Below are 23,920 nucleotides of genomic sequence, written 5' to 3'. Positions count from 1 at the left end.
CAGCCTAGTTTGAAAAAGACAGATGCACCCCTATGTTTATCGCAGCACTATTTACAATAGCCAAGAAGTGGAAGCAACCTAAGTGTCCATCAGCAGATGAATGGATAAAGAAGATGTGGTACATACACACAATGGAATATTATTCAGCCATAAGAAGAAAACAAATCCCATCATTTGCAACAACATGGATGGAGCTAGAGGGTATTATGCTCAGTGAAATAAGCCAAGCGGAGAAAGACAAGTACCAAATGATTTCACTCATATGTGGAGCATAAGAACAAAGAAAAACTGAAGGAACAAAACAGCAGCAGACTCACAGAACCCAAGAATGGACTCACAGGTACCAAAGGGAAAGGAACTGGGGAGAATGGGAGGGAAGGGAGGGATAAGGGTGGGGAAAAAGAAAGGGGGTATTATGATTAGCATGTATAATGTGGGGGGGGTATGGGGAGGGCTGTACAACACAGAGAAGACAAGTAATGATTCTACTTGGTGAAGGGGGGACCCTAGTAAACATAGTGTTCTTCATGTAATTGTAGATTAACAATAACAACAACAACAGCAAAAACTCTCTTTGATGCAGCAGAAACGATCAGCCTTCAGCTAGGAATCTTCAACTATGAGGTGGTAATGGAGTGGGGTGGGGGGACACTGCCACCTACACCAGCCTTTATGAAAATTAGTTTAAGCACCCCCTTCAAATGCCTCCTCAGTAGATGCCACCCTTAGGCTCATGGCCTGGCAAACTCAAGGCAGCTTTGGACAAATAAGAAGGTTCCCCTTCCCCTAGGCAGACTGCCCCAGGTAGGGCCCACAGCCGGCCCTGGGGCCCTTTACTTGCAGAAAAACATCAGGTACTGGCTCTTCAGGGGAGCGCTGTGCTGGGAGCAGGGGGTGGTGGTGGGGAGCCTGTCCAGAAAGGAATGTTCCTGGCCTCATTCAGAAATGGTGGCAGCAGGGAGTAGGTGCTGCCCTTTCCCTCTTCTGGCAGCTCTTGCCCATACTCTCAGCTACCAGGCAGGGCGCCATCCTGGATCCAGGCTCTGACCAGCTCTGAGGACCAGTTTTCCCTCTGAGAGTACCTGGTAGTGAAGGTAGCTGCTAGGACACGAGACCCCGGGGGATAACTCCAGCTTTCTTCCCGACAGTTCTTGGATTATAGCCCATTGCTTGGCTCCTTCCTGATTGGGTCCTGCATTATTTTCATGACATCTGTGGTGCTGAATCTGTTTATCTCTGTCATCCCAGTGGTCTTCAATGAGGAGCAAAAATACTATCAGGTGAGTCCCTTGGGCCTATTCCTCAATAGTCATAGAGCTTGAACTAGGAAGAGGCTGAATAGCATTAGACATTAGGGGAACTTAAGAGACCATTGCAGCTCCTCCTGAGGCCCAGGAGGAGGAAATTACTTCCCAATATCACAAATGAAAAAAGGGCAGACTCAGGCGGGGTCTCCCGATCCCCAGCATGGGACTCTGTTCATCACACCGGTGATTCTCAGCTGATTGTACATTAAACCACCTGGAGGCTTTTGGAACCACTGTGGCTGCACCTAAGCCCAATAAAAACAGGATCCCTGGGTGAATGATGTAGGCATTGGTATTTCTGAAATACCCCCTGTGATTTTAATATACAGCCAAGGTTGAGAACCTGTTAAAAAAATGATTAAAGATGACAAGTTAGGTGATACAAACTTTAACCCTTCATGAAGCGGACAGTCTTCAAAATGGGGTGGAAGGCAGGAAGCTTTTATAGTTTAAAGAATAAAGAACAAGGAAGAGAAAAGTGGAAGACACCTGATTGACTGGACCACACAGTCAACCTTGTTTGTAGTGAGAAGGAAAAGGACATAAGTGTAGAGCCCAGAGCTGGCTTGATGTTTGGGGCTTAGCTGACTGGATCAACTGCATTTCTGGTCAAGGGGAGCATTTACAGGGACACAAAAGTTATTTAAGTTTCAGTTTGCTGACACAACCACGGGCAGGAGCAATTTCATCTTGGGCCTAGAAATTTATCAACAAGTTATATGGTGTGGATAAAATGAGAGTTCCTGTGGCCAGGATTCCCACCTGGCCCTGGTTGGCTAGCTCACTGCACACCTGTGGGCAATACATGGCTGTTGACTCTATAAAAATGGCTCCGCCTAGTGCTCTGGGCGCAACACGGTGGCAGGGCTGCAAGGCTGCGGGAGAGCAGCGCAGAGGCTGGAGTGGTGGCAGCGCCGAGGACAGACGCCCAGAGGACGGCTGTGCGGGACGACTGTGCAGAGAGGCCCGGAGGTCGGGTGTGTGGGATGGCTGTGCAGACAGAGAGGCCCATAGGCAGAGACTGGCTTGCTGCATACAGACTCACTCTGAGTGAACGGGATTCTAGTGACTAACCAGCTACCTGGAAATAAAGTTGGGTATAACCCTTTCACCCCAAGACCGTTTTGTTGTCATTTTCTTTGGTCACATCGAATCCATAGCGAACTTGCCTGGGGCTGAAACCCATTGGCAAGACATACCGTAACTTTGGTTTACATTTTGTGGAACTGCCAAGCTGTTTTCAAAAGCAGCTGCACCATTTCACATTTCCAGCAGTAATACATGAGGGTCTTGGTACATAAATCCAAACAGCCCTTTTTGGAGTGGTGGAGGGAATTTTACCTTCTCATCAGAGGGGAAGGTGGAGACACCTGGGGATAAAGGCGGGCGCACATACCCTTGGAATTTCCAGAAGAGAGGGAATCCCAACACAAAAGTGACTCTGAACAGTGAAGTGACTAAAAGGAACCAAATTGGAAAGTAAGACCATGGCTTCCCCTTAGAAAGAAAAGTCCCCAAAGAGGATCGTTCTATATTTGTCACATGTTTTTTCTCCCTCTGCAGCTGTTGGAGGAAGAAGAGATTGTTGATTCGCTACTGATGAAAATACTCAGTTTCCTGGGCATTAAATATAGAAGAGAGGAGTCTGGAAGCAGCAGTGAGCAGCTCGAGTTGCTGTCAGAGGCACAGGCCCCTCATCCTGTACCGGCTACACCCACAGTCTAAGCTGCTCTGCCATGCTGTCATCTGTAGAGTGGGGGAAAGTCAGCTTTGGGCCCACACTTATAGATTTTGTAACCTTTCCAGGTTGATGTTCTCCTGTGTCCATAAAGTTACCAAGCCTGACAGGTAAAAAAAAAAAAAAAGGAAAAACACATACATACATACAATTGTCAATACTGTGATAGACTAATCAAATGTATTTCCTCCTAGAAATAAAACAAATGTTACCTAGAATTCAGGAAAAAAAAAAGTCTCCTCTACATATACTAATTACTTCATCTCCTTGGTTGGTCAGAGGTTGCTTTGGAATGATTGATTCTGCTTTTGAATGATTCACTATGTCCAAGAGATGTTAATGGGAGTCATATCAGTTTTCTAGTAGGGCTTTGGAACAAAGTACTACAGTCTGGGTGGCTTAGAACAATAGAAATTGATCTCAGTTCTGGAGGAGAGAAGTCCAAAATAAGGGTGTCAGCAGGGCTCTGCTCCCTTTGAAGGCTCTGGACAAGAACTTCTCTTCTAGCTTCTAGGGTTCCTTGGCTTGCAGATGCAGCATTCTGATCTCTGCCTCTGCTCCCACATGGCCTCTCCCTTTTCCTTTCTTGTCTTCTTGTAAGGACACTAGTCATGTTGGATTAAGGGCTCACACTACTCCATTATGACTTCATCTTAAGTAATTACATCTGCAACCACCCTATTTCCGAATTCAGTCCCAGTTCGAGGCATTGGATGTTAGGACTTCAATGTATCTCGTCAGAGGACACAATTCAACCCATAACAGGCATCATCTCCCCAGAAATGTTTCTAGACCAAATAAAAGGGGGAAACCACTGGATTATAAAAGGTTACACAAATTTTGTAGTATGGGAGTTGTCAGAGCTGCTTTTAATATGCTAAAAGTGCACTGTGAGTCTCCTGGGATGAAATGAGCAGGAGAGAGAGTGTGTAATGATTCCCAAACCCTTTTGACTGAGGCATCTGATATTGTAGCACCTCAGTTGGGGCTAGTGCTCCTTAGATGATACTTTGGGAACTGTTGATCTGCACTAGTGGTTCTCAGCCTTGGCTGCATTGTAGAATCTGGGTTTCATCCCAATACATCAGAAACTCTGGGCTGGGGACCCAATGTTTTTTAAGCACCCCAAATGATTTCAATGTGCAGTAAGACTTAAAAACCATGCTCTAAATTCTGAGAACCACAGATCTAGAGACCAAAAGGCTTCCAGATGTCTGTGTGGTAAGTGCACATTTCCCCTCCCCAGGGGAAGCACCTCCTATACCCTCTCCGGCTCACCTGGTCTTGTCCTTCTCACACACTCATTGTGGCAGATACTCCAGGTTGCCTGCCCCGAGTCCATTCCATGCTTCCCTCCTTGCTATCAGAAAAAGTAATTTTGTAGGTAGCCATCTACCACCCTCCACATGACTCATGGGAATGTTACCTGTGGCCACCTCAAGGTAAATCCTGATTTATTTTAGTAATTATAATCCATTTCCCTTGACAGTGAGGGGTTTAGGGTGGCCACATGACCCAGTTTGGCCAATGAAAAATGAGGTCTCTAGGACACTTCTGGGAAGAGTTAACTTGATAATGAAAGACACAGAGATGGGCTCCAATGCTGCTAGACACCACCTTGTCTGAGTAAGATTCCTGGAACTTTGGTAGCTATCTTGCCATGGGGAACAAGCTGTAGATGGCAAAGCAGAAAGATGAGAGGAATATGGGTGCTTGATGAGGACTCCGAACAGCTGATTTAATCAACCCCTGAGCTTAACTACTGCTTTTTATCTGGATGAGAGCTTAAATGTCTTTGACAATTGAATCAGGATATCACCTGATAATCCAAACCCTGGATCTTTTGTAAAATGCCACATAACATGCAATGTACAAAACACCTGGGGGATTTCATCATCTTATATCCCCCCAGAAGCTCATCACCCATTCCTTATTTTGTCAGGTATGAACAGTAACTGTATATGCAGAGATGCCTATCAAATAAAACATAGCAAGGTGTGCACATATCTCCTGATTGACTGGTACAGAAACCTACCTGGATATATACACAGTCTGTTTTAAACAGGAAAAGTTTTAAGATCTGAAGAAGTTGCAAATTCTTTATTTTTCTCATCTTTCCCATCTACCCTTCACATCCTTACTATTAGTTAAAAAAAAAAAATTCAACCAAGTAAATTTGAAAGCCTAATTGGCTTTATTAAGCCATTCATGAATTGGTAGCAGCCTATGCAGCGAATAGAAAAATGCTATATTCCAGGGTGTTATACAAAATGGAAGGTTTTTACAGATAAGAGGGTGGGCCAAAAAGTTATTAGCAAAAGAAAAGAAGAGACTGTTTCAGGCCAGGTCAGCCTTCCTTAAGGAGGAAGAGCAGGGGGTTTTAGCCTGCATATTATATCATCTTTTTTTTGGGGGATACTGGAGAGGGCTCATGTGACATATTACCTCATTGGTGCTGGCCAGAAAATTCCTGATGGACTAAGGCTACATTTCTGGGGTAAGATGAAACTGCAAGTCAGGCTAGGCATTAAGCTCGGGTTTAGTGTCCCGGCCCAGCCCTTGCTTTTGGGCCTGTGGCTTTTCTTTTCAACACTAGAAATATCAAACTGGCAACTTTTTCAATCAAATTGTTATGAGAGAGAGAAAACAAAAAAGCTCAAAGAGATGAATGGGCTCCTTCTGAGATGCTCAAAAGAAATGACCACCTGCAATTTTCAGGTATCTGTACCAAATGTGCAATGGAATGACCTTTCAAATCTTTAACCATAGAAGTTTCAAAGATTACCAGTTGGGGGAAAAAAAGAAGTTTTTATTATCTTCAATGTTTGTTAGAGTTTTTTAAAAATGACGCATTTCCTGTTGTTTTGGTGGAAGAGCCTATAATACAGCCCACACACTGATATGTGATCTTGTTCTTCCCACCACATGAGTTGAGCTAGAAATCAATATTTTAGGGCATGGTTTACATCATGCTACAGGCTTTTAACAAAACAACAATAAAAACGGAGTATCGACATTACAGAAAATAACTAAGATCTGGAGTTTAGAATAAATGTTGAAAAATAAAATTCTACTAAGTAAATTTGAAAACCTAATTGGACTTACTAAGTGGTTCATGAGCCAGGCAGCATCTCCTCCAGCAAGTAAATACTCCAAAATACTATAGAAGGGGAGAGGTTTTTAAAGGCAGGACAAGGAAGTCATAAACAAAAAAGGATTATTTTGGGTGAGGTCACCTTCGTTTAGGGACAAACGAGTCTTATTAGGTGGGTTACCTAGTTTTCCTCTGGGAGATGGAGAGGGCACATGTGACAGATTACCGTATTGATGCTGACTAGGAAATTCCTGACTACATTTCTGGGGGAAGTTGAAACTGCAATTAGGTTAGGGCAAAGTCACAAAACAGCCACTGGTGAACTCGTACTTTCCTCACCCTAGAATACCATGTTAATTAAGTTAAAAGCTAAATAACTAGTATCTGCATTCAGGCTAACAGATAAGCAAGAATGTTTGCCCTTCTGCCTAATTTCCGTAGACAGGTATATCGCCTATCTTATGTGAAGGAACCGTACCCCTGTGAAGTTATTTCTTGCCTCTCTCCTCCAGTAGCTGTAAACCTTTTGTATGACTTGGGTTCTTGAACATTTTTTCCCTGCTTACCCATGGCAATCAACGCTTCCAGGTTAGAAGTCGTTTGGTTCAAATAAAACGCTCTTTATTTCAGAGTTTAACTTTTTCATCAACAAAGCTCACTTCCTGAAATCTGTTGAAGGCGAGATCTTTTCCAAAACGTAATTATCTTCTGTTCCCTTCAGTGGGTACATGTTTTCTGCTTTTCTGGAAAGGCCCTGGTCATTCGGCTGGCTCCTTAAGCAAGGAACAGCCCACCCTGGATCCCAGCTCTCTGCCTGTTGCTTGCTCCCGCATTAGCTGACTGGCTCCAGTCCAGTCTTCACCAAGAAGCCATTCCCGATCCTTGGACAACTCCTTGCTCCTCTCTGAACAACATGATTCTGTCTGTCCCCTGTCTCAGGTTCCTGGGCCTCTTTGGATCCATAAAGCAATCAATTGGGTTTCCGCATTGTTTTCAGGATTTCAAAAAGTCAAAGAGTAACTATGTGTCTGTGCTCTTTGGCCAAGGCCCATCTTCACCTGGGGCATTGCATGGACCAGGCTATGAATTCTGCTCTAGTTACTCTGATCATCTCTAGAAGGGCAGGGCTCATCCTTTGACAGGACCAGGCGCACTTGCCCTCTGGGGGACCCCAGGGCCAAAAGCACGGGAATGCGGAGGCTCCACGGAGACTTCTCGTGGGACTTCTCTCACCACCCGCCGTCCGCGGAGTCTGGAGCTGCTGACACAGCATTTTCACTTGCCCCCCCCCCCCAAAGCCCCGCCCCTCAACCGCATCCCCTTCCGGGGCCGCGGTCTTTCCACATGTCCACGCCCCTCCCGAGCGTCACCCTATCCGAGGCTGCGCCAGCCGGGGAATCCCCGCCCCCGCCCCGGCCCAGCCGGCTCGCTCCGGCTCGCTCCGGTCGGCCCCCCCGTCCCCAACCCCGTCCAGCCCCTGGCGGCTCCGAGCCCTGCACCGCGGGCCCCGCACTCCCGCGAACATGGCCGTGCGAGCGGTGCGGAGCTTGCAGGCTGCGCTGTGCAGCCTGCGCGCCGCCTTGGTGCCCGTCACGCCCTGCCCGCTGCGTCCCTGGGGGCTGAGGGCAAGCGCCGTCCGGACGCTGCGCACGGGCCCTGCTCTGCTGTCTGGTAAGTGCGGCCGGGCACGCGGGGCAGGACGGGCTGCCTCTGGGGAAGGGGCTGCGGCGCCTCGCTCCCTAACCTCAGGTCCCCACAGCAGACCGTCCCCGGTCCGGCGAGGCGACTCCTGCCCATGCTTTTCGTTGCTGGGCTCCCCAGTCGCGTGGCGCTGCCCCCCTTCCTAAGTGGCGTGGACGACGCGCAGCCTTTGTCCGGGTTGGCGGAGGTGGGGGGAGGGGGCACACGCACAGCTGCCGTGTCCCGGCCCGTTCCCACGGGAGCGTCGGCCGCCCGCAGCTGGGGAACCCTGCAAGCTTGCCTAAGGTTCTTACTGACCTTAGGTTATCTCTCATCTGTGTGCATCAAGAACCCTACAAATGGAGACAAATAGGCTTTAGTTTGTTTAACAGACCATCGCTGAGGACGCTGAAATAAAATTAAAGCAAGAGCATTTTCTGAAATTAAAGCACTGGATCTAGGTTTTTACTAGCTAAGGCGAGCTTAATTTTGAAGGCCCACCGATTTCCTAAAAGCAGCGAGATAAAGGCTACGGGACTCTAGAGATGTTCTGCAAAAGTCTATGTAGACTCATGGATGTGCCGGGGATGAAATGAGGCCTAACTTCGACGGACTTGAAACTGGGAGACCTGCCCGTAAACGCCTTGGCCGTCTTACTCGATTTTGGCACAACTTTTCGCAGCAGAGGAAAGTTTTCTTCGTGTGCAAATGCTTGGGACACTAACTGCATCTGCAAGAACTCAGGCTTCTTACATAGGCTGCATAGGTCTGTGATGGCTATTGTCTCACTAACTTAACTATTTTGGCTTGGGACTGGAGAGTTGATAAAGTTGTTTATTCCAAAATCTGAAACATAAAAGTAGCCTCTCTCCCCTCGCTAATAATATCCCTCAGTTGTGTTAATGACATATCAATACATTACCGATTTGAATAGAAAAAGAAAGCATTTGTCAGATAAGAATTGTATTTCAGGTCTGTTTCTTGGTTATTCATTGTGGCACTGTTGGTAATTTTTTGCATTTTTCAGTTATCTAGGTAAATATTGCCCCAAATATTAATACCCGTTATCTGGTTGAACACCAAGGTTTTTAATAACAGATCCAACTTCCAAATTTGGCCCTACCTCTTATTAGCTATGTGATCTTGGGCAGAATCATGGGTAGTGAGAGAAGAGGTCCCATTAACTTCTCTGAGTCTGTTTCCCTCATCAGAAAAATGGAAATGATAATACCTACTACAGAGTTGTTGGATGAAATGAAATAATGTAACTGCTGTACATGTAGCCTGACACATTGTTAGTACTTGAAAAATGTTACTTGTTATTAAATATTAGTGCATAGAATCAAATAGTAAAAAAAAAAAGACCAATAGTTATATATTATCTGACTAGTGACTTTGGAGGAACATACAGACTTCTCAGACAGTATTCAAAATGCCTGATTTTCAAGGCCAAACACCATATTTTCAAAGTCACAGGAAGAAAGTAATTATTTACCTAATCTCCTGTCCACTTTGTTTTTTTTGTTGGACCAAGGGTTAAAGGAAAATTGTACTGATCATTGTCATTAGTCTAAACAGTATGGTCTAGTAAAGACTTAGGGACTTTGAAGTGCACCTAGGTACATTTAGCTTACTTAGTAATGTTGCTCCCTTTTTCTCTAAACTTGTGGTTGCTCCGTTGCTGAATGTGAGAGTAATCTTTACAATTAGGCAAAATGGCAAGGCCAGAACCAAGACAACAGTCTCAGAGAAGTCGTATATTTATAGTTGTCTAACCCTTGCTTTAAAAAGGTATATTTAGATTTAAACTGCTTATAATTGATGATGCAATCAGCCAGTTCTAGAGTTGTAACAGTGATAGGGAGAAATGAGTGTTGTAGCGAATTAACTCTTATTTTTTTTCCACTGAATTTTTTTTTGTATCATTAATCTACAATTACATGAGGAACATTATGTTTACTAGACTCCCCCCTTCACCAAGTCCCCCCAATATACCCCATCAGTCACTGTCCATCAGCACAGTAAGATGCTGTAAAATCACTAGTCTTCTCTGTGTTGCACAGCCCTCCCTGTGCCCCCCCCCACATTATACATGCTAATCGTAACGCCCCCTTTCTTCTCCCCACCATTCTCCCTCCCTTCCCACCCATCCTCCCCAGTCCCTTTCCCTTTGGTAACTGTTAGTCCTTTCTTGGATTCTGTGATTCTGCTGCTGCTGTTCCTTCAGTTTTTCCTTTGTTCTTATATTCCACATATGAGTGAAATCATCTGGTACTTGTCTTTCTCAATTAACTCTATTTTTTGTACAGAATCCCCTTTACTTAATAAACTTCAAAGAATTACTTCACCCCTTCAACTTTTGAGTGCTCACTATGTGCCCAGCACTATGTTTAGAACCAGGAATACGAATGAAAATGAGATAAACTGCTCTTGATTGTGTTGTACTTACAGTCTACTTACTGGGGGGGAAGCTGACAGGCTGTGTCTGTACCATGTTAAGTACTGTGAGTGTGTTGGGGAGAGAATGGTGTAGTGTTGTATGTAGCAAATTGGTTGGCCCAGGAAAAACCAGACTAAGAGGGCTAGAGAAAGCTTCTGGTAGGGAAGAGCTTTGAAGGTGAGACCTTAAGTAGTTAAGAAAAGGCAATTGGGGACAGTTAACTAACAGTCACAATACCAGGTATAAACCTTGATATTTCTTACTGAAAGATCATACTATCTGAAGCTTTCAGTTATTTGAAGTGAAATGAACCAAAGCATTTTCCTTTGTGACAGATTTTGTAACTTCCATTGAAAAGTATAAAATTAAAGTTTTTTAATGATTAGGAGAAAAAGTAATGTACTCTTTATTTACATTCTGCATATCAGCTGTGTAATCAAAGCAACTTAATGCTGTTTTAAGTACAACTGTCTTGGGTAAAAGGTAAGATTGAATAAGCAAGGTTTGAATTAGTGATCCATTTTCCTATGCATTTCTGATGCATTATTTTTAGGAAAGTATTTGGCTTCAGAATGTGATATATGTTTAAGAAGATAGCATATGCTTTAAAAAAATTATTCGTTAAGCCATGTACTTTTTAACATCAAATCCTAAATAACTTTTTTTCACATCTCTTGAACTTCCATCAGTCTTTCTTCCAGGACTTCTTCAACAGTTTGACCACATCTTTGGAGAGAAGCTCATAAAGCCAAGGACTAACCTGTCTAATGAATGTTGAGCAGAGCTTGACTTCCTACCAATTAATGGCTTAGCTCTGAAGTGACTGTTGAGTTCTGATCTTAAAAGTTTGCTTCTTTAAATGATGGTAGCCATTTTTTCCAGGGCAGGCTTGAATTTGATTAAAGTGGAATTTTAAGAACTTAGTTAAAATTGTTCTCGGTCAGTTTCATTCCTGTATAACCAAGTTGCTGCGAAGCCTTCTTCTCTTCACTCTACCTAAGGAGGCACTTTCTCTTTAAGTTTGTATCATTTATGAGCAGACTTTATGCTGACTCTGAGTTCCTTATCACCTAAAGTTTGTCTTTAGAGGGACAGACTTCTTTTTTTACTTTTTATTAAGGTATGATTGATACACACTCTTATGAAGGTTTCACATGAAAAAACAATGTGGTTACTATATTTACCCATATTATCAAGTCCCCACTCATACCCCAATGCAGTCACAGGGACAGACTTCTTTCTGAATGACATAACAGATGAACATACATTTTGAAATGTATTCCAAAATATTTTGTGATTTAGTCTGTCAGAGCAAATAATCAAATCTCCAAAAGATGCACGAGGTGTCCACATCAACTCACCTTTGCCTAGATGATGCTACTATTGAGAAGATACTCATTCCATCTTTTCCCTTGACCTGTTTTTTCCTGGGCAGGATACTATTGAAAGGCAATGTCAGTAAGTCAAACAAATGCTGAGAAAGTCTTGCCTTCTGACAGCATTGAATGAAAAGTGCTTTTTAGGAAGTGATGCCACTGTTCTTCTGAAATATTGGTCTTTGTTTTAGTGCGTAAATTCACAGACAAACATGAATGGATAACAACACAAAATGGTATCGGAACAGTGGGAATCAGCAATTTTGCACAGGTATTGGATTGTCTTGAAATACTTAAAAGACTACTCTTGCCTAAATTGTGGATTGTCTCTACTTTTTAAAAATTGTTTATTTGGGTGTCTTTATAAATCAATCATAGGTGAAACAAGTAAAACATAATTGAGTTAGGGCAGTAGTGTTTTTAAGAGGTACTGAAACAATAACACTTAGAAATAGGAAACCTACCTTATTTAAGAAAGAAATGTGTGTGTTTCATATTAGGACAGTTAAGGGAGAAAAGCCAGCCAAAATGCTGGTATGTTGACAAGTGTTTTGTGTATATAGCGATGTGCACATAGCGGGGGACATGGAGAAGAGGGAAAACCTAGATTGGCATAGATTACAGAAAGGCAAAACTTCCCTTTAGCCAATCTTTTTCTGTTAATTTCCCCCTTCCCACTGATTTCCTTTAGAGATACTGTGTGAAAGAAAATAAGCAGCAAATAGCACAACTGTCAGCCACACCTTTGGGGGTGGGGCAGGATGGTAAAGGGATATTAACCACTGGAGTATATGATTTTCAGAAATGTTGGAATCTTGGGCACGGAGGATCATGGCAGTTGTATCTATCTTCACTGGCATATCTGTACCTGTACAGCCTGGGACAGGGTCCTTTGTGAAATACTGTGGAAGAGCTGTTCTCACTGGAGTTTATCTCTGAGGGGAATCACCTACTAGGAAAACAGCATGCAGAACATTACATGATGAATGAACCAGACGGTACAGGAGGTTGTAAGTGAGCTCACCTGATGAGAGCTCACTTCTTACTGGAGACCACGTCTGCAGGGGTATAAGGCATGAGGACTATTATTTGTAGTATCGGTGGGTAGGATTTCAGCAAATATAGCAGGGGAAATGGCCTATAAAAACTGCACAGGTGGAAAAGCACAGTCTGTCTGTTCCCAGAGCCAGTAATCTTTTTGGGGGGCTTAGGATTTGTGACGGGGGTCACTACTACCTGTGGGCCAAATCCAGCTTGTGGCCTGTTTCCTTGCAGCTCCTGAGCTACAAATAGTTTTGTGTTTTTAAAGGGTGATAAGAAAAAGCAGAATGTAGCCCCTAAAATATAAAATGTGTATTACAAATTATAGGAAGGGGATTCAGTGTGGCTAGTTCTTAGTCACTAGGAAGTTTAATTTGCTGTTTTAGTGTTTTTTGTTTTGTTTTGTTTTTAGGAAGCTTTGGGAGACGTTGTTTACTGTAGTCTGCCGGAAGTTGGGACAAAATTGAATAAACAAGGTGAGTGTTTTTCTCAACTTTGTGTCATAAATTTTATTCACCTTGAATAAAATCTTGTTTGTTCTCAGGCTCAATTAGAGTGCTTTTTTTCTCAAGTAACAGAAAACTCACTAAAAGTAGACTAACCAGTAGGGTTTTATTGTATCTCATTCAGGCAGTCTGGAGATTGAGATAGAGGATTGGCTCTGTGGCACAATGAAGGCACATCAAGGACACAATCTCTCCTGGTAATTTTTCAATGCCTCAGTGTGTCAGAGGTCACAAAATGGCAGAAAAATCTTGAAGCATCACATTCTCAAATGATGATATCCAAAAGTAGGGAGAGAAGGGCAGGCTTTTGTTTGTCTCTTTATGGGGAAAGAACATCTCAAGCAGAAGTCTCTCAGCACACGTTTTCTTGTATCTTACTCCAGGTTTGAGTTGTATTGCCACCCTTAGTTGCAAGGGATGATGGGGAAGAGAGCAACAAGCATTTTCAGAGTCTGGAACAGAAGGTAGGAAGAAGTAGAGGGAAATGGCCTTTCGTGCCCTCCCTCTAGTACATACACATACACTGATGCAGTGTGATATAGCCGAGGTCTAAAGTTTAAAAGGTGACCTCTGCTTTTCTTCGGAGGTAGTATAGAATATCAGGAAAGAACATGGGTTCAGGAGTCAAAACTGGTCCTCTGGCCCCACAACCTATCAGCTGTATGATTTGGGGGAAATTACTTACTTTAGTTCTCATCTGTAAGTTAGGATAATTGTACCTACCTCAGTTGCTGAAAGGATTAAATGAAGCATAATATCTGGCGTAAGATTCGTTTTGATAAATATTAGCCAATAGTATGGGTATATTATTTGTAAGTTCTTTGACATATATGACAGCCTTACAGAATTTAATTTTCTAAATATCTTTGGCCATTTCTTTTTCTGCTTAAACTTTCCTCATCAGTTATCTTGTTTGACCTTTTTCTGCTTACTGGCTTTCAATATCCTGGTTGGCCATGATACAATAAAGGTTATATCTCTCTTTCTGAAAATCTTCCTAGGAACCTTTTCCGATATAGAAAGACCCTTGTTGTGATTGATAATCTTCATCTGTCCATTTTTCTTTTTTCTATACATCAGAACATACGTTGTTTTCTTTTCTCATGTTTACTGTGTACCCACTTGTTGCCCTCAGGTGGGAGATTAAGCTTCTGAACATCTCTTTTACAGCCAGTGAGTAGCCTGAACCTTTTTGTGGTTTAAAAAAAAATTCTATTAATGTAAATAGGTAGTATCTCAAATGAATTTCCTCTTTAAACTTTCTGCTAAATTTATATAAAATTTATATACAATGAAAAGTATGGATCTTAGTGTACAATCCAATGAGTTTTGACAAACATGTATGTTCTGTGAACCTTATTATTTCTGTCCATAGCTTAGTTTTGACTATTCTTTAACTTCATTTAAAAGGAATTACACAATGTGTTTGATTTCTTTTGTCCAATATCATGATTTTGAGAGTCTTTGATGTTCAGTGATTAGTAGTTCATTTTTTTAATTGCTGAAGTGTCCCATTATATGAACATAACACATTTTAATTCCAGTTTTTGGCTGTTACGAATAAAGCTACTATAAAATTTTTTTAGATAAATCTTTTTTGTGAATGCATGTCTTCATTTCTCTTGGTTAAGTATATGTAGGAGTGGAATTTCTGGCTCATAGTGTAGGTATATGTTTAACTTCATATGAAACTGCCAGTTTTCCAAAGTGGCTGTACCATTTTACATTCTCGCCAGCAGTATGAGACAGGCAGGCACTGCAAACCTCATGTGATTTTAACTTGCATTTCCCTAGTGACAAATTGTAGTTGAGCACCTTCCCATGTCTTTTTTTGCCATTTATCCTTTTTTTATGAGGTCTTTAGTCGAGCCTTTTACCAAGCCTTCATTTGGGTTTTTACCATTGATTTTTAGGCATTCTTCATATAATCTAGGTACAAATTCTTTTCAATGCTTGAACAACACAGGTTTGAACTGCACAGGTCCATTTACACATGGATTTTTTTCAATAAATATATTGGAAAAATTTTTGGAGATTTGGAACTCCTTGAAAAAACATTCTTTTCTCTAGCTTGCTTATTTTAAGAACTTTGTATACAATATATGATACCTGTGTATATAAAATATGTTAATTAACTATTTATGTTACTATCAAAGCCTCTGTTCAACAGTAGCTATTAGTAGTTAACTTTTTGGAGAGTCAGAAGTTATAGGTGGCTTTTAATATTTTTGGTTGCACTGGAAGTTGGCACCTAACCCCCTTATTGTTCAAGGGTCAACTGTTTTGTCATAGTTTGTAGCTTTGCTTTTAACTTTTTTTTTATGAGAAGCTTTAATTTTAGCAAGAGCAACTTACTCAGTGTTCTTTCTTCTGTATAGAACAAATCTTTATTTATTCTAAGAAATCTTTATCTCCATGGTTCCCAAACTACATACTTCAACGCTATGCTGTGGGATACTTAAAATTTTAGACATCTGTTGGACACCACACTAATGGCTCAATGGAGTTAACAGTTTCAGTATTAGATCTCACTGTAACACTTTGCATAATATATCTTTGAAGCAAATTCTACACAAAAGTCAGTGTAGAATTAGCACACACAATGTGGGGGGGGCACGGAAAAGGCACTATAGCACAGAGAAGTAGTGACTCTATAGCATCTTACTACACTGATGGACAGTGACTATAATGGGGTTTGTGGTGGGGATTTGATTGTTGCTCATGTGATTGTATATTAATGATACAAAAAAAAGATTTAAAAAAATCAGTGTAGAACATCAGATAGGGCAATGGTTAGTGTTCGGTCTGATTCTCTGATGGAGAACTTACACAATATGGAACAGACACATGTATATTGTCATTAAAGAGTGAAAAATATTTTTCTTTCCATTTATGTGTGTTAATTTTTCAAACAGCTATTCAGTTGTTAGGATGTAAAAACTTAATAGTTTGGGCTTAATCTTTTAATAAATTGAATTGTTAGCTATTTGTTTTGGCCTAGAGATCACCATGAAAAGTTACTGAGACACTGAAAGCAATTGTAAATAGTTTTATTTTTTCCTTTCAATCTTTATGCATTTTACTTTTTTCCCTTGCCTTACTGCCCTGGCCAAGGGCCCTCAGTATAATGTTGAATAGAAGTAGTGAGAATTGACATCATTGCCCTTGTTCTGGTCTTGAAGAAAACATTGTTAATCATTAGTTACGATATTCAGCTTGGGGTTTCTTATAGATGCCCATTGTCAGATGATGTGGTTCTTTTCTATGTCTAGTTTAATAAGAGTTTCATTATTTATGGATGTTTTGTCAAATTCATTTTCTCCCATCAATTGACAAATTGACAATTGCCTTATTCTCTTAGCATAATGAATAATACTGATTTAATTTTGAATGTTTAACCTTGAATTGCTGATTGTCATGATGCAAAAATTATTTTAAAAAATAAATTGCTGGATTTGATTTGCTAATGAGTAATTTTTACATTATGTTCTTGAGATATTTAGCTTACAGTGGCTTTGTCAAGTTTGGAATGAGTTATATTGGTCTCAGAGAATAAATTTGGGAATGTGTATGAGGTTAGTATTTTTCTTCCTTAAATGTTTGGTAGAATTAACCAGTGAAATCTGAACCAGATTTGTTTGTGGGAAAGTTTCTGATAGAAATTTAATTTCTTTAATAGATATGTCTATTAGATATTGTTACCTTACATTTTGTTAGGTTTTTTTTTGAAGAATTTTCCATTTTATGTTGTCAAATTCAGCATAAAGATACTCATTTTTCAATTACTATCCTTCATGTCTGTAGGCTTTGTAGTGAGGACTCCTTTTTCATTCCTTCACATTTGTGGTAATTGTTTTTCTCTCTTCTTGAGAAGTCTTGTTAGCTATTTATCAATTTTATTTTGAAGGAACCCATTTTTACTGTTAGTTTTGTTTTCCATTTCATTTGTTCTGTTCGTATCTTTATCATTTTCTTCCTTCAACTTAGATTTAATTTGCTCTTATCTTTTCAGCTTCTTAAGGTGGAAACTTGGGTTTTGTCCATTTTAGTATTTTTTTACTTGACTTTTTAAACTCATACTGTAAAACACTGCCTCCCTTGTGGTGGGTGGCAGCTAAAATCGAAGTTTAGTTCTTCTAGCCTTAGCTGGGATACTTGGAGTCTGCCCTGCACACACTTGATTCAGGGCTCTCCATTTCAGTCTCTTGGGATTTCCCATCTCACTTTTCAATAGGTATGGGGGTCCCAAATACTTGTTTTCTGGTCCTTTAAGCCAGTAAAACTGAGGTTTTCTTTAAGAATTTTGGCTTTCATGGCACAGATTGGTACCTCTCTTCAGATTAAAAGCCATTAAAAAAAATTACCAGTGTCACCCCTTCTTCTGAGCGTTGCTTCCTCTCCACAAACTGCTTTTGTTCATTTCCTAGTGTCTGTAGAATCCACGTCATTGATTCTTAAGATACTCTTATTAAATAGAACCTAAAAATATTAATTTCCTTTTTAAGCACTACTTTAGATATAGCCTACAAATTTTGTATGTTGTATTCTCTTTGTCATTCTGTTCAGATCACTTGATACTGTCCCACAGGTGACTTAAGATTTTTTTTTTTGACTCTGCTCTGGATTTTTGATTTCTGATAATCTTTCTTCACCTTCACTGATCTGCTGTATTCAATCTGCTTTTAATGCCATCCAGTTAATTTTAGATATTCTTTCCAGTTCTAGAATGTTCATTTTTTAGAATTTCCATTTCTTTGCACGTATTCCCCCATATGTACACTTACGATTTTTTTTTTAAGTCACTGAACATAGTTTCAATAGCTACTTTAGGTTCTCTGCTAATTTCAGAATGTGAGTGTGGGTCATTTAAGGGTCTTTCTGTAGACTTTTTCTTCACTCTGGCTCCCTTCTTTCTAGGATTTCAGCCCTCAGTTTCTAGGCAACTTTTTTAGCCAGCCCTACATGCTATCCTCTGACTGATCAAGCAAATAAGATTGGTTTTGTATTTATGTTCTAGTTACACTCTGCTCTTTGGATGGTGCAGTGTTACCAGGGTGCATATTGTATAAATGAAAGTCTCACCCAGTTTGGGTCCCTGCTTTCAAGGGTTGACTCACGTTTTGGTCACTCTACAGAGCTCATAATTGTTTTTATGTTTTGTTCAGAATTTGTAATTGTTATCTGCAGGAAGGCTGGTTTGATATGAGGTACTTCACCATTACTGGCATCTCCTATAATTTTATTTTATTTTTCCTGAGCCACAGTAAATTGAAATTTTTTTCTTACTGAACTTAATTTAAGCATATCTGGTATTCAGATACACCACCATTTGTTGTTCACTCTGTCTAGAAGAGATGGGTCCATATTGAGAATATTTATGTCCTCCTTATAGGTGCTAGGACAAAACTTAACTTTATTTTTATTAACTTTATTTTTAATTAAAGATACTTAGAATTTTTTATCATGACTGTCTTAAAGGTTACATTTCTCCATATGTTATCCTTTCAAAGGTCATTAACTTTTGATATTTAATGTTTTATTTTCTCAATTTAGATGAGTTTGGAGCTTTGGAAAGTGTGAAAGCTGCTAGTGAACTCTATTCTCCTCTATCAGGAGAAGTAACTGAAATTAATGAAGCTCTGGCCGAAAATCCAGGACTTGTCAACAAATCTTGTTATGAAGATGGTAAGTTGTTGCTAGGAAATTTTCAAAGGACTGTTGTTGCACTTAACATTTAATCTAGAGTTTAAAGCAAGCTTTAGCTTTCTCTCTCTGCCCTTTTTAGTACTAAAGAGATGTTTTCCTTAGAAAAGGAGGACATTAGCTGAATATATAAGATTGCTTAAGATCTCTGATGAAAATATTGTCTTATTCTACAGGGCTCTTTGTATCATAGTTGTAGACTCATTGTAAACACTTGGAAAGTATTTACTGCTTCAGACACAAAGCATCCAATCATATTTTGTGATGTAGGTGGTAGTAGAATAATACCTATTGTGTTAATTTCAGTTTTTTTCATGTTTTCATCTTCAGAATAACCCATGAGGTAGGCCAAAAGCAAACAGCAATTCTATTTTTTTATATATGAATTGAGGCCTGAAAGGATTTATCTGTTAAGGTCACATAGCCAATAAACAACAAAATTAGGATTCATTGTAGTCCTGTTGCCTGCCACCTTGCCCTTCTCTCTATGACTGCTTCCTAATGCCCATACCCTCGTTTATGTTCTTTTTGTTTTTTTGGTATCATTAATCTACAATTACGTGAGGAACATTATGTTTACTAAACTCCCCCCATCACCAAGTCCCCCCCCCACCCCATTGCAGTCCCTGTCCATCAGCATAGTAAGATGCTGTAGAATCACTACTTGTCTTCTCTGTGTTGTACAGACCTCCCCGTGCCCCACCACACACATGATGCATGCTAATCATAATGGCCCCTTTCTCCCCCCACCCCCCCCCCCTTATCCCTCCCTTCCCACCCATCCTCCCAGGTCCCTTTCACTTTGGTAACTGTTAGTCCATTCTTGGGTTCTGTGATTCTGCTGCTGTTTTGCTCCTTCAGTTTTTTCTATGTTCTTATACTCCACAGACAAGTGAAATCATTTGGTACTTGTCTTTCTCTGCCTGGTTTATTTCACTGAGCATAATACCCTCTAGCTCCATCCATGTTGTTGCAAATGGTAGGATTTGTTTTCTTCTTATGGCTGAATAATATTCCATTGTGTATATGTACCACCTCTTCTTTATCCATTCATCTACTGATGGACACTTAGGTTGCTTCCATTTCTTGGCTATTGTAAATAGTGCTGTGATAAACATAGGGGTGCATCTGTCTTTTTCAAACTTGGCTGCTGCATTCTTAGGGTAAATTACTAGGAGTGGAATTCCTGGGTCAAATGGTATTTCTATTTTGAGTTTTTTGAGGAATCGCCATACTGCTTCCCACAATGGTTGAACTAATTTACATTCCCACCAGCAGTGTAGGAGGGTTCCCCTTTCTCCACATCCTTGCCAACATTTGTTGTTGTTTGTCTTTTGGGTGATGGCAATCCTTACTGGTGTGAGGTGATATCTCATTGTGATTTTAATTTGCATTTCATTGATGACTAGTGATGTGGAGCGTCTTTTCACGTGTCTGTTGGCCATCTGAATTTCTTCTTTGGAGAACTGTCCAGTTCCACTGACCATTTTTTGATTGGATTATTTGCTTTTTGTTTGTTGAGGTGCATGAACTCTTTATATATTTTGGATCTCAACCCTTTATCGGATCTGTCATTTATGAATATATTCTCCCATACTGTAGGATGCCTTTTTGTTCTATTGGTGGTACCCTTTGGTGTACAGAAGCTTTTCAGTTTGATATAGTCCCACTTGTTCATTTTTGCCTTTGTTTCCCTTGCCTGGGGAGATATGTTCTTGAAGAAGTTGCTCATGTTTATGTCCAGGAGATCTTTGCCTATGTTTTTTTCTAAGAGTTTTATGGTTTCATGGCTTATATTCAAGTCTTTGATCCATTTTGAATTTACTTGTGTATGGGGTTAGACAATGATCCAGTTTAATTCTCTTACATGTAGCTGTCCAGTTTTGCCAACACCAGCTGTTGAAGAGGCTGTTATTTCCCCATTGTATGTCCATGGCTCCTTTATCATATATTAATTGAGCGTATGTTTGGGTTAATATCTGGAGTATCTAATCTGTTCCACTGGTCTGTGGGTCTGTTCTTGCGCCAGTACCAAATTGTCTTGATTACTGTGCCTTTGTAGTAGAGCTTGAAGTTGGGAAGCGAGACCTCCCCTGCTTTATTCTTCCTTCTCAGGATTGCTTTGGCTATTCAGGGTCTTTTGTGGTTCCATATGAATTTTAAATTTGTTCCAGTTCATTGAAGAATGCTGTTGGTATTTTGATAGGCATTGCATTGAATCTGTAGATTGCTTTAGGCAGGATGGCCATTTTGACAATATTAGTTCTTCCTAGCCAAGAGCATGGGATGAGTTTCCATTTGTTAGTGTCCTCTTTAATTTCTCTTAAGAGTGTCTTGTAGTGTTCAGGGTATAGGTCTTTCACTCCCTTGGTTAGGTTTATTCCTAGATATTTTATTCTTTTTGATGCAATTGTGAATGAAATTACTTTCCTGATTTCTCTGTTAGTTCATTGTTAGTATATAGGAAAGCAACAGATTTCTGTGTATTTTGTATCCTGCAACTTTGCTGAATTCAGATATTCTAGTAGTTTTGGAATGGAGTCTTTAGGGATTTTTATGTACAATATTATGTCATCTGCAAATAGTGACAGTCTGACTTCTTCTTTACCAATCTGGATGCTATGTATTTCTTTGTTTTGTCTGAGTGCCGTGGCTAGGACCTCCAGTACTGTGTTGAATAATGGTGGAGAGAGTGGGCATCCCTATCTTGTTCCTGATCTTAGGAAAAGCTTTCAGCTTCTTGCTGTTAAGTATGATGTTGACTGTGGGTTTGTCATATATGGCCTTTATTATGTTGAGGCACTTACCCTGTATACTGATTCTGTTGAGAGTTTTTATCATGAATGGATGTTGAATTTTATCGAGTGCTTTTTCAGCATCTATGGAAATGATCATGTGGTTTTTGCCCTTTTGTTGATGTAGTGGATGATGATGATGGATTTTTGAATTTTGTACCATCCTTGCACCTGAGATGAATCCCACTTGATCATGGTGTATGATTCTCTTGATGTATTTTTTAATTCGGTTTGCTAATATTTTGTTGAGTATTTTTGCATCTATGTTCATCAAGGATATTGGTCTGTCATTTTCTCTTTTGGTGGGGTCTTTGCCTGGTTTTGGTATTAGAGTGATACTGGCTTCAAAGAATGAGTTTGGAAGTAGTCCCTCCTCTTCTGTTTTTTGGAAAACTTTAAGGAGAATAGGTATTATGTCTTCTCTATATGTCTGATAAAATTCAGTGGTGAATCCATCTGGCCCAGGGGTTTTGTTCTTGGCTAGTTTTTTGAATACTGATTCAATTTCTTTGCTGGTAATTGGTCTGTTTAGATTTTCTGTTTTGTCCTTGGTCAGTCTTGGAAGGTTGTGTTTTTCTAGGAAGTTGTCCATTTCTTCTCAGTTTTCCAGCTTGTTAGCATATAGATTTTCATAGTATTCTCTAATAATTTTTTGTATTTCTGTGGGGTCTGTCGTGATTTTTCCTTTCTTATTTCTGATTCTGTTGATGTGTGTAGATTCTCTTTGTCTCCTAATAAGTGTGGCTCGGGGCTTATCTATTTTGTTTATTTTTTCAAAGAATCACCTCTTGGTTTCATTGATTTTTTTCTATTGTTTTATTCTTCTCAGTTTTATTTATTTCTTCTCTGATCTTTATTATGTCCCTCCTTCTGCTTAGTTTCGGCCTCATTTGTTCTTTTTCCAGTTTCAATGATTGTGACTTTAGACTATTCATTTGGGATTGTTCCTCCTTCTTTAAATATGCCTGGATTGCTATATACTTTCCTCTTAGAACTGCCTTCGCCATGTCCCACAGAAGCTGGGGCTTTGTGCTGTTGTTGTCGTTTGTCTCCATATATTGCTTGATCTCTGTTTTAATTTGATCATTGATCCACTGATTATTTAGGAGCATGTTGTTAAACCTCCATGTGTTTGTGAGCCTTCTTGTTTTCTTTGTACAATTTATTTCTAGTTTTATACCTTTGTGGTCTGAGAAGCTGGTTGGTAGAATTTCAATCTTTATTTTAATTTACTGAGGCTCTTTTTGTGGCCTAGTATGTGGTCTATTCTGGAAAATGTTCCATGTGCATTTGAGAAGAATGTGTATCCTGCTGCTTTTGGGTGTAGAATTCTGTAGATGTCTGTCAAGTCCATTTGTTCTAGTGTGTTCTTCAGTGCCTCTGTGTCCTTACTTATTTTCTGTCTGGTGGATCTGTCCTTTGGAGTGAGTGGTATGTCAAAGTCTCCTAGAATGAATGCATTGCATTCTATTTCCTCCTTTAATTCTGTTAGTATTTGTTTCACATATGTTGGTGCTCCTGTATTGGGTGCATATATATTTATAATGGTTATATCCTCTTGTTGAACTGACCCCTTTATCATTATGTAATGTCCTTCTTTATCTCTTGTTACTTTCTTTGTTTTGAAGTCTATTTTATCTGATATAAGTACTGCAACACCTGCTTTTTTCTCCCTATTGTTTGCATGAAATATCTTTTTCCATCCCTTGACTTTTAGTCTGTGTATGTCTTCGGGTTTGAGGTGAGTCTTGGTGTTCTTTTTTAAAAGAAAGATATACCAAGTCTTGTCTATTTGGATCCATATGTAAAGTCTTAAGTGTCCATTGTTGAATGTTACTACAACCTAAGAGTTCTTAATCTGTTATGGTAGAATCAATTCTGGTTATAATTTTTTTTCAGTTGTGATATGAAGGATATTAACCTAATGATTAAGGCTAAAATTTTAGCTCCTTGAAAAAACTGAGTGATTTTACGTAAATACTAGATTAATTCTGAGGCCCTCAAAAATTTTACATTTTGAGTGAATTAGACTTTTACTCTTAAGAGGTAATTTTTGAATACAAGACACTTTTTTTGGTTGCAGGTTGGCTGATCAAGATGACACTGAGTAATCCTTCGGAACTAGATGAACTTATGAGTGAAGAAGCATATGAGAAATACATAAAATCTATTGAGGACTGAAAATGGAACTCCTAAATAAACTAGTATGAAACAACTTAATCTAGCATAGTTGTCTTAAA

At 40.0% G+C, this 23,920-nt stretch overlaps 1 protein-coding gene and 1 long non-coding RNA gene across 2 annotated transcripts; both read left to right on the top strand.

Moving 5' to 3' along the window:
- Window positions 1–1,168: 1,168 nt before the first annotated feature.
- LOC108396472 (uncharacterized) lies at window positions 1,169–3,179 on the top strand. The gene is made up of 2 exons (XR_005054624.2): window positions 1,169–1,280; window positions 2,871–3,179. It is a non-coding gene; the product is annotated as an uncharacterized lncRNA (long non-coding RNA).
- Window positions 3,180–7,558: 4,379 nt separating this feature from the next.
- GCSH (glycine cleavage system protein H) lies at window positions 7,559–23,900 on the top strand. Its single transcript, XM_073225412.1, has 5 exons — window positions 7,559–7,810; window positions 11,827–11,906; window positions 13,089–13,152; window positions 18,736–18,867; window positions 23,764–23,900. Exons 1-5 carry the CDS (start codon window positions 7,663–7,665, stop codon window positions 23,859–23,861), a joined length of 522 nt encoding a protein of 173 aa, XP_073081513.1. The 5' UTR covers window positions 7,559–7,662; the 3' UTR covers window positions 23,862–23,900.
- Window positions 23,901–23,920: the final 20 nt, after the last annotated feature.

The sequence above is a fragment of the Manis javanica genome, chromosome 17 (assembly GCF_040802235.1).
Source record: "Manis javanica isolate MJ-LG chromosome 17, MJ_LKY, whole genome shotgun sequence".
Lineage (NCBI taxonomy): Eukaryota > Metazoa > Chordata > Mammalia > Pholidota > Manidae > Manis > Manis javanica.
This window is presented reverse-complemented; position numbering and strand designations above follow the sequence as displayed.

Excerpts from the sequence above, each read along its gene's own strand:
- GCSH (XM_073225412.1), top strand. The coding sequence starts at position 7,663 with ATGGCCGTGCGAGCGGTGCGGAGCTTGCAGGCTGCGCTGTGCAGCCTG. Across the intron at positions 11,907-13,088 it reads GAATCAGCAATTTTGCACAG|GAAGCTTTGGGAGACGTTGT; the intron begins GTATTGGATTGT and ends TTTTGTTTTTAG. Across the intron at positions 18,868-23,763 it reads CAAATCTTGTTATGAAGATG|GTTGGCTGATCAAGATGACA; the intron begins GTAAGTTGTTGC and ends TTTTGGTTGCAG.